Source organism: Eleutherodactylus coqui, chromosome 4 (genome assembly GCF_035609145.1).
Source record: "Eleutherodactylus coqui strain aEleCoq1 chromosome 4, aEleCoq1.hap1, whole genome shotgun sequence".
Lineage (NCBI taxonomy): Eukaryota > Metazoa > Chordata > Amphibia > Anura > Eleutherodactylidae > Eleutherodactylus > Eleutherodactylus coqui.
This window is the reverse complement of record NC_089840.1, coordinates 92,692,599-92,710,520: the sequence shown is the minus strand read 5'-3', so window position 1 is coordinate 92,710,520 and position 17,922 is coordinate 92,692,599. Positions and strand designations below refer to the sequence as shown.

The 17,922-nt window shown below is 39.8% G+C and overlaps 1 protein-coding gene across 1 annotated transcript in view; it reads right to left on the bottom strand.

Annotated features, from left to right (window-relative positions):
• The window catches only part of IL1RAPL1 (interleukin 1 receptor accessory protein like 1), a 774,220-nt gene that overhangs the window by 546,635 nt on the left and 209,663 nt on the right, over nt 1-17,922 (bottom strand). The window contains exon 5 of the mRNA XM_066601569.1: nt 8,917-9,070. Coding sequence (XP_066457666.1) covers nt 8,917-9,070 — 154 coding nt within the window. The remainder of the gene's footprint in view (nt 1-8,916; nt 9,071-17,922) is intronic.

Genomic DNA, 17,922 nt, shown 5'->3' with positions numbered 1-17,922 from the left:
GAATCCTACTGCACACTTATGAGGGGCAAACACCCTGAAACAGCTGTCTGTGCATGGATTCTGGCTTGGTTTTCAATTCCCAATCATTGCTCTACAGACCTGTATAAAGGGTCAAGCATTGATTTGAAGGAATGCTGCCATTCAATAGGGGCGCTGCAGATGTATTGTTCCATCTTCCTTATTTGCATATTACCCAGAGGAGCATGGAATGCTTTATAAGTCTACTCACTCACCTTCTTGGTGCTCTCCCTAAGGAGAAATGTTACCCCTCTCAATCCACACCATAGGCCTCTCACTAGCCAAGCCAGATCCTACTGTACACTGATGAGGGGCAAATACCCCAAAATAGCTGTCTGTGTATGGTTTTCTGGCTTGGTTCCCTATTCCCAATCTTTGCTCTACAGACCTGTATAAAGGGTCAAACATTGATTTGAAGGAATGCTGTCATCCAACAGGTGGCGCTGCAGAGGTATTGTTTTATCTTCCTTATTCACTGTTATCAGTGACAGGATGACAAGTCATGCGTAGACATGTGACCATGACACTGGTAATGCGGGAACAGTTCAGAATAGAAAGGGTAAGCATATTCCAGTTATTGTTAGTGATACGAAACAAGCTGAATATTATTTCATAAAGGTCAGAAAAACCCCAATACATAACGGGGCACATAAGTCAGTAAGTAGGTTTTAGCAGTGTGCAGTTTCTCAGACATCTTCTTTTGGGCTATATGATGGCCATTCTTACACAATATGTAGTTCAGTATAAATTTGCAGTAAAGTAACAGTAGCTTAGCAAGAAATTGGATTTTTTTCGCTTATTTTTTTCTGACACCAAGTTATTTAGTATCTTGGTTATCTAAGTGTTAAAGTACAGCGTGTGTTTTTTTTAGATTTCAATTTTTTATTCATGAATTATAGAATTATAATTACTTTCCAAATGTTTGTCTCTAGTTTATAGAAATTCCCCATAAACAGAATACTCAAAAACAGATTACAAAAAAAGATTAAAGATTGTATAAAACTCTACAAGAACCAGTTTCTATGGAAACATTAAGAGTTGAATAATGTTTGCTTTATGTAAGCAGGATGTCTATTTCAGTAAAGCCGCATTTAACAAACTAATCTTAATATGTTTTACACCAATCAATACAAACATCTCACTAATTCTAAATGGTAGTTTCTGCTTATATCATAAAATATTTTTACTTACAAATCAAATTTACGGTATTTGCATGTTTGTACATTGAGCGTTAAGCCACAAAATGGGTAGTGAAACATGCTTAGCGGATTATATTTATTTTTAGATTATGGAAGAAATTTACTTAGACCGGCATTTTATACCCAGCTCTAAATCCAGACTATGCTGCAGTAAAGTGCACCAAAGTTATTAAGTGCTGCACGCCTAGTAGTAAATTTGTTGCATTCCCAGCTGGTTTATGTGCCAGAATGTGACATTTATACCAGCCATGAGTTGGCGTTGATTTGCATTATAATTTACAGCAGTTCCTGTTGTAAGCTGTAGTAAATCTCTTGGGCTATGGGTGACCATGCTCCCTTTTGCTAAGCACTGCGCACTCTTAAAAAAGTGCTAAATGGAGCGCAAAAATTTCAAAAGGTTGCAAATGTTTGCGTAATTAGAACTTGCACAAAAATAGTGACTTTTTAACATAAGTTATTACATAAAATCTTCCCATAGTCTTTTGTATGATGCCTTATCATGAGTTAACTAGTAGATGCAGTAATGACCACTAAATGCACCCTGAAATGCAACTCAATTCGGCAGGAGTCACGGTGATTTGACACATGGTTCATTGCCTCTGTTGTAAGGATGAGATCGCTTTGTATACAGAGAAATATGTTATTAATTAATTGCTATTTCCCGAATAGTGCATAAAAAGAGCTGTACACAATTTCTCCCTGTAGATTATGCCATTAGGTGATTGATAAATTGTCCTAATTTCTTGAACTTTGTGGCAGTTTCAACTTCCTAATTTCTGTAATATAAAATGATGAGATGATAAAATGTTGGGAATGTATGCTGGCACTCTTAAAAGTAGCTCAACTAGCCAGGGCCCATATTTCAAAAATGATGAATCTTGTGAGATACTCTAGTGCAACAGCACTACATGGTACATCCATTCTGATCCCCACACATCACACACACAGCTCTACTACATCCATCCTGACCCCACACATCAGACTCTACTACATCTATCCTGATTCCCACACATTACACACACAACACATTATACACACAGCTCTACTACATCCATCCTGACCCCACACATCACGCACAAGCTCTATTACATCCATCCTGACCTATCACACACAGCTCTACTCCATCTGTCCTAACCCCACACATTACACACAAAGCACTTTACACACACAGCTCTTCTACATGGTACATCCATTATGATCCCCACACATCACACACACACAGCTTTACTACATCCATCCTGATCACACACACAGCACATGACACACAGCTCTGCTACATGGTACATCTATTATGATCCCCACACATCACACACACAGCTCTACTCAATCCATCCTAACCCAACACATCACACACAAAGCTCTACTCCATCCATCCTGACCCCACACATCACACACACAGCACATGACAAACACAGCCTTGCTACATCCTGATTCACACACACACAGCTCTGCTACATGGTACATCCATTATGGTTCCCACACATCACACACAGCTCTATTACATCCATCTTGATCTCCACTCTAGAAAAACACAGCTTGGCTCATCCCACAGCAGTAAGGTCACCGTAGGTCTTGTAGTTCACTGGATCTCTGTGGTGGAGGTAGTTCAGTGTCTTCTTTCAGGACTGCTTAGTTGTGTCTGAGATAATAACGGCTTAGGTGTATTCTCATTTTGCTATTTTTGTCCTCCCCTTTTCAAGAACCCTAACTGTGTTATTCTTCTGTCGGTCAGGCTCTGTGTTTTATATATTTTGTAGGACCTTTGATGATGTCACCAGGGGGTGGAGCGATGACATCACCAGGGGTGGAGCATGAGAAGCACTCACATACTGATGGACAAGTGGTTATTAGTAGTTTAATTGATGGCTAAATCCTTTCAATACCTGAACTTCTGCAGAAATTATATGAGCTACAAACACTGCAATTAAGCTTTGAATTAAAGTAGAAAAATAATAATTCACTATACTGTATTTTACAAACATTATGCCCTTTTGCTCAACCTTGTCTACTCATTGCTGATGGTAGTAAAGAATGGAAAGACACTTTATAGCTGTCCTTGCTTTAGTGCATACATTATTGTTTTACAATGTAACTGACAGCAAGGCTGATATGAATCAAATAAGAATAGACTTGATCTGTTAGCGACAGCATATTAGAAGTGAGCAGAAAATTATATATTGATGTGTGCCATTTTGTCTAATCACTACACAATAATTAAATGTCCCCAGCCGCTAAATTAATTTATATTATATACTAAAAAAAAAGCACACGCTGATATTAAAAGGGATATTTCCTAGACCATGATTGATATCTCACATTTATTTTACAACGCAGAGCAATTGCTTTAATCAGACAGGTGGGTATTACCCACCATTATCAAAGGATCTTGGTTTATTAGTGTAACACTGAGAAATAAATATAACAGCCATGGTGAATGTAAGTAGCGGCAACTTTCATTTTTCTATGTGCTTTATTTCAGTTAGTGATGGATTTGTGGAAATGCTAAAATGTTCTGTGCAGCAAATTGTGAGCTTAGGATGTATTTCAGCTTGTCATAAATAAACTGCTGTCACTGGGAAAAAAAGTTATTTCTGCAGTGACATCTTAAAATGTTAACATAGCTGATGCTTGGATTTGTGAAGTGTAGAGAAACACATCAAGCTCACCAGAAGCACATAAGGTACAGTAGGAGCAAAGCCCTACTAAATTACTAATTCTACATTGCTGTATCAGTTCCTTCTATTGTTCTTCTCCTCTTCCCCATTTCTTTTCTAACTACCTTAGCAGTTTTGCACTGTACATTCACAGAGGTGTAGCATTTAACTGGTTGTATTGTAACTAAACAGTTTAATTTTTATATTGATCTTATTGACAAACTTAGAGGGGGTTTCCTACTACCCTGAAACTGAGCAACTGAAAAAAAACATGAAATGAAGCTAATTGAAGCACTGTGTTGCTACTTAGGTGGCTTCAGACAAATGTATGCACAAATATGCTCGCCTCAGCGCAATGTTTTTGCACAGTGAATGAGACTTGTTTGCATGTGGACCTGCGTACTTTACTGTACACATTTAGTGATGTATGTAGTGATGGATACATGTGGCAAAATATTAACCTGGCTATGGAAGGAATTTATCAAAAGCTTTTATGCAAATTGATGTACAAATGTCAGGAACTTTGGTGAATGCCATATTTGTGCTACCGTGTTTGAGAAAGGGTCTTATAATAATTTTTGCTTCATAAGATGCACTAGGGCTTATTTTCAGGGGATGACTTATTTTGACGACAGCGGGACTACCTGATCTGTGTGTGAGAGCCGGTCACTTCCAATCCTTAATGTCGCTCAGACCTTCATTGTTGTTGGCATTTTACTGCATATTCTGAACAGTAAAAATGCCGACAAAGCCCTCGGCCACCCACACAGAAATCACTTATTGGTTACAGAATTCATAAATCCCGCCTCCACAAAGCGATGGCTGTGATTGGATGTTCAAGTGCTGCATTGATTGGCTGAGACCAATATTGACTTTTTTATGAACTGTAACTAGGGCTTCTATTTAGGGTAGGGCTTTTATTTTAAGCCTTCTCAAAAATCCTGAAAAATAATGATGGGGCCTATTTTGAGGGTAGGCCTTAGCTTCAGAGGAACATGGTATTACTTGTGCCTTTTACCAACCTCATGCTAGTTTTAAAAGAGATGAACAAATTAAATTTAATCTCCAGCCTGCATCCATTCACTGAGCAATGATTGCTAGCATGGCTGTTGAGCACTGAAGTACCTGACATTCATCCCATGTAAAGGGGGTTTAAGTTGAAGGATCATTGTATTATTATTACTACTATATAATGTATCAGAAAATTTATGGGTGGAGGAGGTTTAGGGTGTGTAAAAAAACAGCAATTCCCCATCTTTTGTGGTTTTGATTTTAAAAAAATGTTTACAGTGTTCATCCCGTGGTATACATGAACTGTAGGCCAGTACAGTCATGCCAATGCCAAATGTAGATATACTTTTGTTGTCTTACTACTTTTGTACAATAAAAAAAACTGTAAAATACTGTAAGTACCACACATTAACAACACAGTAGACCACACTGGTTACAGGAATGGTATATTTGTACTGGTGACATTTTTTGATCACTTCCTAATTAGAGATAAGTGAGCGTACTCGTTAAGGCAAAGTACTCAAGTGAGTATTGCCATTTTCAAGTACATGCCCACTCGTCCCAAAAGATTCGGGGGTCGTGGGGGTAGTGGGGGTGGCAGGGGAAGCGGGAGAAACGTGGGGAGATCTCTCTCTCCCCCCCCCCCCCCCGCACCACCATGCTCACTCCCACAACTCACCGCTTACCCCCGCCAGCCCTCGACTCTTTTGGCATGGGCGAGCATGTACTCGAAAATGGCAATACTCGCTCAAGTAATTTGCCTTAGCGAGAACTCTCGCTCATCTCTATTCCTAATTAGGGGAGGTGCGATAAACAAAGAACATAAAATTCTATCATTCTCTTTTGCTGTTATGTTTTCATGATGTTCACCATGCCGATTAAAATGGTTGTCTGTAAATTTGGGGATTTTTCCTGTTGAAGACTATTGAATTCTTCGCTACCAAACCAAGCTGCTACCATATGGATTGCATGATCTACTTCCTGCGCTGTATGTACTGACAGCAGTGCTGAAAATCAGCTAATCATTGGGTATCCTGAACGATGGAGCCTCGACAATCAGCTCTTAATGACATCCTGAGAATAGTTCATAAATAGAAAAAAATCCTGAAAGTCCCAGACAACCCCTTTAAATCACATAATTTTATGTTATAGGTCTTCACAGACATGGTGATGCCAACAATGTGTATTTATATATATATATATATATATATTTTTTTTTTATTTTTTTTTTTTAATTAATTAATTTATTTTTTTAATAATAAAGTTTTTTTTTAATTGGGTAAAGCGTTGTTTTTGGGATTTTTCAGGTTATTAAAGCAGAGTGAAGGCGCTGTATAATACAGTCAACATCCACAAGTGATGGTGGCACAGAAACTGTGTCTGTACTATCACTATGATGAACTACTGCACCAATTCATTGGGGGGATAGGGACACATCTAGAGTAGGCGGGTATAGGTGTCCATAGCATATCATGCCTTTCTCAGTCATATTTTATATTTGTTTTGTGTGTTCTCAGTTTTAATATTATTTAATTTATAAACCTCTGATATATTTTTAATTTGCATTTGTGATTTCCACATTTTTCTTGATGATTGTTTGGAAGATGGGTGAATTCAACTGAAAACAATAGCTGAGGCACTGCAGATATCCAATGAACCTGTTTGGAGTATATTTAATTAACAGTTGGATATGCACAAGCTTTCAGCCAAGTGAATGTCAAAATGTCTGATTGCTGACCAGAAGGGCACATGAGTGAGCGTGTCCAAGGTGATTTTGAAACATTTTGAGGAATTTTTCTGGAACAACTGTTGCCTATTGATGAAACTTGGTTAAGCTATTATGATCTTGAAATTAAACAGCAGTTCTCACAGTGGCGGCGGATCTCCACTGTCAAAGAAATTCAATACATAAAGGTCAGCAGGAAAGGTCACGGCCATCATTTTTTGGGATAGCACAGGCATTTTATTAGCAGGCTATCTTCAGAAGGACCAAACTATCAATGTAGAATACTGCTGTCACTTGCTGGCCAAACTTTAAGAAAAAAGCCATAGAAAGCTGCTAAAAGGTGTGCTTCTTCTTTATTACAATGCTCTTCATACAAGGCTGCCAAGACAATGGATCAATTAAAGGATTTGGATATTTGGTGCACAGACCATAGACCCTACTCACTAGATGTTGCATTGTCAATCTATTATCTATTTCTAAATTTTCTGAACGCTTCACAGTGATAGCAGCAACATAGCAGTTTTTTTAATGACCAAATAGCCCAGTTTTTTTAAAGGTAGGATTAATGAAACTTCAGAAAAAATGTCAAAAGTGTGTTAAACTTCGGGGAGAATATGTGGAATAACATTAAAGTTTCATGCGCCTAGCTGACTCCTTTCTTGGTCAAGCTTTTCAGCTCCCCTCGAATATCCCTCATTCCTTAGTTGACATGGATATATCTCTTGACAATGATATTTAAGAAATGTTCCATAAATGGATCTATGGAAGAGATTCTTATTGGCATATCCTTTGGTCATGTTTAGTTGCTATGCAAACAAATGACCCTGTCCTCTATAGTCATGATCTTTGAGGTTAAGCTTCAGAATGTGTCAAAAAAGTTATATTTTTCTTTGAAAAACTTTGTAATTATAATTAAATACACCAATCAGCTATAAGATTAAAACCACTTGCCTAATATTATGTTGAGTCCCCTATTTCTGTCAAGAGCTCTAACTCAGCTGTCTATCCATCACAATTTGCATTGTCAAAGTAGCTCAGATCCTTACACTTGACTACATTTCTGCCTTCCAACAACTTCAAGAACTGACGGTTCACTTTCTGCCTCATATATCCGACCCCTTGACATGTGTTATTGTAATGAGATAATCAATGTTATAGAGTTCACTTGTCAGTGTTTTTAATGCCATAGTTGATCGATGTATGTTAGTTTGTACGTCAAATCTGCCAATATAACCACAGAATGTGTTTTACGGCATTGTGGAGGCATACATAAGCACATCACCTTCTCGTTGGATAAACAGATGGAGATATGTAGATCCTGGCTAGTATATGACTGTGTTCTCAGAATTCTCTGTCTAGTATAACCTAGACAGAAAGGGACAGGGATATAATTGAAGCAGAAAAGACTTGTGAGACTTGATTAGTGGAATCAGCAAACATACCAACTATGTTTGAAACAGTGCATCTACTGTTACCATAACTTGCATCTACTGTTACCATGTATGCACAATTGGGAGTATCCAATCCACATAATATCAAAATCCAATTTTCTATATCTGCAAAGTTTATTCATTCTATGGTGATGACATGCCAGGTGATTTGTGAATCACAAAAACATAGAAAACATAATAGACCTAAAATAGACCTGCTAACGACACGTGACTCACATAGTCCACCAATTGCATAGAAATATAAATCTACTATTTATTTCAGATTTTTAACTCCAAAAATAGAAAATAAAGCAAAAAGATCACAATGGTCTTGCCTATGCACACTAAGTAATCCACTATGTAAAACACTAAGTTTAAACTGATTAGAAAGGCATATATATATATATATATATATATATATATATATATATATATATATATATATATATATATATATATATATAAAGGATATTATTCATGAAGCTGCTGACCGACAGAGTTTATGCTTACTTGAGCAAATTTTTGTAATTGGGTCTGTACCAAATTTTGTAAATAAAGCCACATCAACAGATCTTTCTCAAAGTGCTACGATTCCTTTTACCGCTTTAAAGAAGCACACAACATCAGGGAAATATGCTTTAAGCAAGGGTGGGAGGACTTTAAAGCATAAACATAATCCAGTCAATAAAATGATTATACTATGCAAAGCTGTAATAAACACCACTGACTGGAATATAGAATGTTAATCTGATACATTAGCTACAATGAAAAACACAGTACTTCATAAAACATATTAAAAGCAAAAATAATAAAAAAATTGAAAAACAAGTAAAATAATTGAATCCCATATAATGAAAATAAAAATGTATTGCAATTACCTGTTACTGTTAATTCGGTGGTTCTTCTTACTAAAAAACTTCCATACTTCAGTTCACAGGTATAATTCCCTATGTCATCTTCTCTTACTTCCCTGATGACTAGAGTGTCCCTTTTCAATATTATACTGGGCCTCCAAGTCTTTGCTTTGCATTCCTGATAAAATATAAAGATTTGTATTAGAAAATTGATGAGCTCTGTTATCATCTTAGTGATCATCATTAGGAAACAGTGCATTTCACGAGATGCTGCTTACTTCACAAATCAAATATATTCAATATCACATTTCTATGCTAATTTACAAATTTGCATTTGCTCAAGACTATGTAATTTTATCTATTCAAATATTTTCAAAACAACTTTTTCAGTGTTGTTACTGCAAGATAATTGTTGCTCTTGACCATGTAATGGGAATTTGAAAATAAAGGGACAGCAGAAATCAGCATCAGATTGGCTTGCTCTTAAAAATACAACTGATATTCTTTAGTCTGTAATATACATGTGTAACTTCCATAGTAGGACTAATAGGGCATATGAACCAGGGATGCTATCTTGGCACAGCCCCTTTGATGACTTCCACATGTCAGTCTCTTAGCCATTCTTTTTTCTTGCTGCTTCTTGCTATCATTACATATCACACTGAGCAAGTCTCAATCAGGCTCCGATGGCACGATTTTCCTACTTGAATCTGTTGGGATGTTCAATATGTGTTGCTTGCACAGGCACCAGAGCTTCCTGTATACTGATTCTACATGGACTGTTCCAACCAGGCTCTTTACACTTTAGAATATAGAGGGGTGGATAATTATACTGTCCTTCCAGCTGGCAGAGATGGTACTGGCTCTAGCCACTTGTGATACCATGCTAAGCAGGTTGTAATCAATATCATAGCATGGAGAGATCAAAAACAGGGTGAAATGTATATCCAACATGGTGTCTGATCAAGAGAATACAGTAGGCTGAACTGCAGGGAAGTAAGTACAATAAACATAAAAGGAGAATAATGTGTGATAGGCAATCATGTGAGAGTTGTGATGGTTATAAACTTATACTTTTGCTAGAGGTGTTTTTTTATATGGGAAGACTAGAGATGAGCGAATATACTCGTTTCGAGTAATTACTGGATCGAACACCGCGATTTTCGAGTACTTCCGTATTCGGGTGAAAAGATTCGGGGGGCACCGGAGGGCGGAGGGAGGCGTGGCAGAGTGGGGGGTAGCAGCGGGTAACAGGGGGAAGCCCTCTCTCTCCCCTCACTCCCCGCTGCAACCCCCCACTCCCCCACGGCGCCCCCCGAATCTTTTCGCCCGAGTACGGAAGTACTCAAAAATCGCGGTGCTTGGGCGAAAAAGGGGCGTGGCCGAGTAAGTTCGCTCATCTCTAGTGAAGACTCATTATTGACATATAAATACACACTGTCGTCATATATTTTAATATACCAAGAATCTTTTATTACATGGGAAATATAGCATACATATGGCCCATTCAAATAGATGGCATGAATACAACAAGCACTTGCACTTTATAGCTTACAGACATATCTAATAGTAATATATATTCAGGTTCAGGTTTTATGTTGCACTGTGTATATATAAATATGTTCACATGTTGTACTGTTTGTTTGCAATGAATTCTTACTCACCCGAGTTCAAAATGTGTAAGCAGTTATATTATACCAGGTTGTAAATCCCAACTATTTTAATCTTTATGCTCTAAAAAACTTTTAATTTTTATTTCATCAATACCGGAGAAATATTTTCAATTTTTCTATGTGTTAGGCTGGCTTCACTCGAGCGTGTATACGCAGCTATTTACCTGCATATGTATGCCGGCCATCTGATAGAATGCATTGAATTTAATGCATTTATTCACATGGCCCAGCGTATATACACTGCAGATATACACTCATGTGAAAGCAGCCTTACCTTCAGGTCTGGTTTGGTGCCTTCCATCTCTGTGCATTGATAAGGATTTTCTACGTCATAGATATGCTAATGGTGAGCTTATATACATATTCTTTGATTCTTTTAGTCTATCATATTTTATTTCACAAATAACACAATTTGTAAAATCTTTTGTAAAAAATTTAATTATTGAAATCTTACTCTAAGGCCTCAGTCAGACGGGCGATTTCATGAATGGGTGTGAGTGAGACCTGCCTCTGATTGGCTCAGCGCTGAGCCAATCAGGGGCAGCTTTGAGTCACACCCCCTTCACACCCACTGCAGGCCGGCCGCGCTGAACTCCGGCTCCCGGGACAAGGTGAGTATATATATTTTTTTTATTTTAACACATTTCTGGATGAATTGCAGGGTAGGGCTTATATATTTAAGCCCTTCCCGACAATTCATCCCGCGCACGCCCGCAGCGCATTGCTTTCAATGGAGCTGGCTGTATTGCTGGCTCCATTGAATGCAATGCGCTGGACAGCTCCGGCCCGTTTCTAATGAAACGCGGCTAGGAGCAGATTTTCGGGCGATTTTTGGGCCCCGGTCACGCGATTTGCGGATGCGCATCCGTCATGCGATCCGCAAATAGCGCGAAAAAACGCCCGTGTGACTAAGGCCCTAAAGGCTTAATTATACGCAATGATTATCGCTCAAAATTCGGTCAGACGACCGCAAATGAGTGAGCATCGTTACATGGAAACACTGCTATTGTTCGCTTTTTGGCTGAACGATAAATTTAAGGTGAGCTTAAAATCCATCATCCAGATAGAAAGAAATAACAGAAACTGCACACTGTGTTCTGCAGAGGAGTAGGAGATAACATTGTATTCAGCCGACAGCCTATGGGAGAACAATAGAGCTGTGTGCAGAGCTCAGACTACATGCTGTGTTCTGCAAACATCTCCGGGAGGTCCTTATATGCAAATGAAGATGATAAAGCATTAATGAACATTAGTGTCCATTAACACTTTATGCAAAATGTTCCCTAAAACTGTCAGTCTTTCAATTGTTTGCGTGTAAAACGGGCTTAAGTAATTAGACATAATTTGAAGTGTTGTGTAACTTTTTTTCTGGTTACTTGAAGAGACTGTCCAAAGTTCCTTAACTTGTTGTAATGTCTTATACTACTTTGCAGAGATGTTACTATTCTTTTAGAAATCAATGAACCAATTAATTTCAATCAAGATTCAACTGAATGTAGAACATTATCCACACAATAAGACACTAAATAACACAAATTAGACTAGATTTTGATGTGCAGGATTTTGAATAAGGCATTAAATTTCTACTTTGCTATGCAGGAAAGTACTAAAATATATCCTAGATTTTCACCACTGATGAATTGTTTATGGCTAATAAGCATGAGTCACTACTGTTATCCATGATGAATGTTAAAAAAATGATGTCATAACTGTTTCATCTGTAATTACTTTTTACTAATGGCAACTAATTTCTATTTGTAACTAGCAATTAAATATAATAAAATTGTATTTCCAATATAAATCTTCAACTTTTAATGTTTTACATTTATTTTAAGGTAATTATCATTTAATTCTTTTTTGCTATTAGTTAACATGTTAATGTAAAGTACATTGCAATGTGTTGCTATTACTGTATATGACTCAGTTTTTATGGTTTTAATAGTAAAAAGAGAAAAAACTAATAAAGTTAACATAGTATATATTACAACAGCCTTAAGAGCCTTTTCCCATGCATTGACAGGCATGGACATTTTGTTCGACTTCAGATGATAATGCTTATATTTAACATTAAATCCAACAATAATGCTTTTAATGAAATTTTGACCAAATGCAAAGTACATGCCAGTTCAACCATATGAGGTTGTTTATATGAATTTGACTGCCTAGTGGCTCATGGTCGTGGCCATTTTGCAGCTTGGTGCATGAGGTCCATAATGTGTTTAACTACAAAGATAAGATTAAATCCTGTCCTGTGATGCTATAAAAGGTGTTCCAATGAATGTCTTTGGAAAAGGCTTTTCTGATCTCCCAGGACAGCATTCAGCCCCATTCTTGGCACTAAATACATGGTTCATGCAGAGGTTCACACAGAGAGCTATAATGTGGCCAAGTACGTGAGCAGTAATCAAATTATTCATTTCCTAGAGGGGTAGAACTAGCAGTGATTGTAGACTTGTTTTAATAATGGAGAATAAATGGGATACTTCTAACAGTATGTTTCAGGGAAGAGCAAGTGATTATTTAACTTAAATGGCCATTAACTTTTCAAACAACTGGGTTACCTAGCTTATATTATAAAAAATCTATAGGTATCTTGGTCCCCACATTTCTAAAAGTGTGCAACACTTTACCAGCTGGTTCCCCGCTACCAAAATAAACTCTAAACACATATGTCTCGAATATCCTCAAGGACAGTAATAACACAGAACTATGCCATCTCACTAATAAAGGTCCATTTACATGCAACTAATATTGCTGAAGATTCGGTAAACAAACAAAAGTGCCCAATAATCGCAACATCTAAATGCAATTGTGCAATTTTGTTTCGCTTTTCATTTTTAGCTCAGTTTCAGTCAGCATAAAAATCATCAATGGCTCACTCACTTTTCGTTATGTTTAAACACTGCCCGGTCAATGTTTCACATAGGAATGTGAAGTACTGAACAAGAAGTGAATGAGCAGTGAACAATACTCAACAATGCTCTGGCTGTCTAAACATTCTGCACGAGCATGAACAACTGTGAATGAATTAGCAGTGACGTAACTCTCTTGTGTGCTTGTTTGAAAGAGAATTGGCTCATGTAAAAGGGGCATTAATGCAGACCTTAAATGGTCTAAACTTCTATTCTCTAGAATTCATCTTATTCTTAATGATTTAATTGACCCTGAACAAATAGGTTTCATCTGAGGCAGAGACTGGGAAATTTAATGCAGCTAGCAGGGGTTGTGCTAGGATCTTAAAAGATAAGGGCACAAGCCCTAAAGCATATATCGCACCACCACCCCAAAATATATATAAATAAGTAAAAATGATATTACTAGTCCTGAGTGACAGGGGATAGGTCATCAGCTTTTAAAGAACCCAGACTACCTCTCTATGCAAATTCCAGCTGATCCCAAGCTTTTTTCATCTTTAAAGGGGTTGTCCCGCAAAAGCAAGTGGGGTTATACACTTCTGTATGGCCATATTAATGCACTTTGTAATGTACATTGTGCATTAAATATGAGCCATATAGAAGTTATTCACTTACCTGTTCCGTTGCTAGCGTCCTTGTCTCCATGGTGCCGTCTAATTTTCAGCGTCTAATCGCCGGATTAGACGCGCTTGCGCAGTCCGGTCTTCTTCTTTTCTGAATGGGGCCGCTCGTGCCGGAGAGCGGCTCCTTGTAGCTCCGCCCCGTCACGTGCCGATTCCAGCCAATCAGGAGGCTGGAATCGGCAATGGACCGCACAGAAGCCCTGCGGTCCACCGAGGGAGAAGATCCCGGCGGCCATCTTCACCAGGTAAGTAAGAAGTCACCGGAGCGCGGGGATTCAGGTAAGCACTATCCCGTTTTCTTTTTTAACCCCTGCATCGGGTTTGTCTCGCGCCGAACGGGGGGGCTATTGAAAAAAAAAAAAAATGTTTCGGCGCGGGACAACCCCTTTAAGCTATGTCCCACTACTTACCAATATTGGAAATCAAATTTCTAATCTCAAACTCCCTTTCATTACTTGGATGGGCACAACTAATATTCTGAAAACCTAGTTTTTGGCTAAACCTATCTATATATTTCAAAACATTCCAATTGACTTGTCCAAATCTTTTTTCAAACAAATAGGCAGGTTATTTGATTCCTTCTCATGGAATGGTAGACATCCCAGACTTGCCTATTCCTTTTTATTACAAAAAAGAAGAAGAAGGCTTTGCTCTTCCGGATCTTTATGTCTATGTACAAAGCAAACCACCTAGCTAGATGGTTAGAATTAGCTTCAAACTCAACTCCTCCTATTCACCTAGCCTTAGAAAAATGTTTATTTGGTTTTAGTTTTGAACTAAGTTTAATTTTCAAAACTAGCAATAGAGAGGCTATTAAAGTCTGGCAAGTGCTCAACACATTCATGAGCTTGAAGGGTGATCTCTACTGAAAGATGATCTCTACCCCTGATGCTATTTGTTATGATCCCTGCCTGGTAGTATGGCCTCAAACTACATCAGTAGCACCTTGGACAAAACTCCTCTGATCCTTCATGTGCTCATATGGAAAATTCTGATTGGGACTTCAATAAACTAATAAATGATGTAGACAAAACAAATCTGTCTTTCCTTCAATCAATTTTGCAAGAACTTCATGCAAACTATAGGCCACCTGAATTTAGATTTGAACTGGCTGGAGGATGTAATATCCTGTACAGACCCCCCACTCTAAATCAGTATCTAATATTTGTTCTCTTTTTTTTTATTGCAAACCTCAAGTCAGGAAGTATCATTATTAGAGATGAGCGAACACCAAAATGTTCGGGTGTTCGTTATTCGGAACGAACTTCCCGCGATGTTCGAGGGTTCGTTTCGAACAACGAACCCCATTGAAGTCAATGGGCGACCAGAGCATTTTTGTATTTCGCCGATGCTCGCTAAGGTTTTCATGTGTGAAAATCTGGGCAATTCAAGAAAGTGATAGGAATGACACAGAAACGGATAGGGCAGGCGAGGGGCTACATGTTGGGCTGCATCTCAAGTTCACAGGTCCCACTATTAAGCCACAATACCGGCAAGAGTGGGCCCCCCCCCCTCCCAACAACTTTTACTTCTGAAAAGCCCTTATTAGCATGGCATACCTTTGCTAAGCACCACACTAGCTACAACAAAGCACAATCACTGCCTGGATGACACTCCGCTGCCACTTCTCCTGGGTTACATGCTGACCAACCGCCCCCTCTCCCCCCCACAGCGCACACCAAAGTGTCCCTGCGCAGCCTTCAGCTGCCCTCATGCCACGCCACACTCATGTCTATTTAGAAGTGCGTCTGCCATGAGGAGGAACCGCAGGCACACACTGCAGAGGGTTGGCATGGCTAGGCAGCGGCCCTCTTTAAAAGGGGCGGGGCGATAGCCCACAATGCTGTACAGAAGCAATGAGAAATAGAATCCTGTGCCACCGCCATCAGGAGCTGCACACGTGGGCATAGCAATGGGGAACCTATGTGCCACACACTATTCATTCTGTCAAGGTGTCTGCATGCCCCAGTCAGACTGGTAATATGTACCTTAACAGTAACCGCGTTGGTGGTAATGTGGTGGTGACTGCGGACCTAGTAGCACGGTTGTATTTTGTTGGTTTTCGGAATGCGGCCAGGATTAAGTGGGCCGTGGCGGGGGGATGGTGTGGGGGCTCTCTTGTTGTGTCGGTAAAGGTGAAATTCTTGGACTGCCACCAGACGAACCAATGCAAAGACATTTGCCAAGAATGTTTTCCCTGTTGGAGGAGGAGGGGGATGTTTTTGAGGCACTACGTGTCCTCTCCACGTGTCCGTGGTTATATGCACCTTTACAGTAACCGCGTTGGTGGTAATGTGGTGGTGACTGCGGACCTAGTAGCACGGTTGTATTTTGTTGGTTTTCGGAATGCGGCCAGGATTAAGTGGGCCGTGGCGGGGGGATGGTGTGGGGGCTCTCTTGTTGTGTCGGTAAAGGTGAAATTCTTGGACTGCCACCAGACGAACCAATGCAAAGACATTTGCCAAGAATGTTTTCCCTGTTGGAGGAGGAGGGGGATGTTTTTGAGGCACTACGTGTCCTCTCCACGTGTCCGTGGTTATATGCACCTTTACAGTAACCGCGTTGGTGGGAAATGGCCTCGCCGCCATCATGTCTTTGGGAAGCCTCTGTTTCCACACCCCAGAGACATACCATTAGCAGCGGTATAGGCAGAGCCCAGAATTCGTAACATTTCAGCCGTAGCATTAGGACAGGCCCCACTAACATATCACTAGCAGCATTATAGGAGGAGCGCAGTCTTCGTTCCATGTCAGCAATAGTAGCACTCAAGACAGGCCCCAGTAACAATTCCGAAGCAGCAGTATAGCGGGAGCGCAGTCTTCGTTCCATGTCAGCAATAGTAGCACTCAAGACAGGCCCCAGTAACAATTCCGAAGCAGCAGTATAGCGGGAGCGCAGTCTTAGTTCCATTTCAGTAGCCTTAGTATAGCCAAGGCCCAAGTTTCATTTATGTAGCTAAAGTGTAGGCCAACCCCACACACCTTTCTGTACCATGAGTGCAGGCGAAGAACATACAAATTGCTATGATTACACTGTAGGTGAGGGCCCCAAAAATTTGGTGTACCAACAGTACTAATGTACCTCAGTAAAAATTGGCCATGCCCAACCTAGATGCCAGGTGAATCGCTTTGGTTAATGTGGCTTAAGTGGTAACTAGGCCTGGAGACAGCCCAGTGTAACGAAAAATTGGTTCAAGTTAAAGTTCCAACGCTTTTAAGCGCATTGAAACTTATAAAAATTGTTCAGAAAAATTATTTGAGTGAGCCTTGTGGCCCTAAGAAAAATTGCCCGTTCAGCGTGATTACGTGAGGTTTCAGGAGGAGGAGCAGGAGGAGGAGGAGGAATATTAGACACAGATTGATGAAGCAGAAATGTCCCCGTTTTGGATGGTGAGAGAGAACGTAGCTTCCATCCGCGGGTGCAGCCTACGTATTGCTTACGTATCGCTGCTGTCCGCTGGTGGAGAACAGAAGTCTGGGGAAATCCAGCCTTTGTTCATCTTGATGAGTGTTAGCCTGTCGGCACTGTCGGTTGACAAGCGGCTACGCTTATCTGTGATGATTCCCCCAGCCGCACTAAACACCCTCTCCGACAAGACGCTAGCCGCAGGACAAGCAAGCACCTCCAGGGCATACAGCGTGAGTTCAGGCCACGTGTCCAGCTTCGACACCCAGTAGTTGTAGGGGGCAGAGGCGTCACGGAGGACGGTCGTGCGATCGGCTACGTACTCCCTCACCATCCTTTTACAGTGCTCCCGCCGACTCAGCCTTGACTGGGGAGCGGTGACACAGTCTTGCTGGGAAGCCAGAAAGCTGTCAA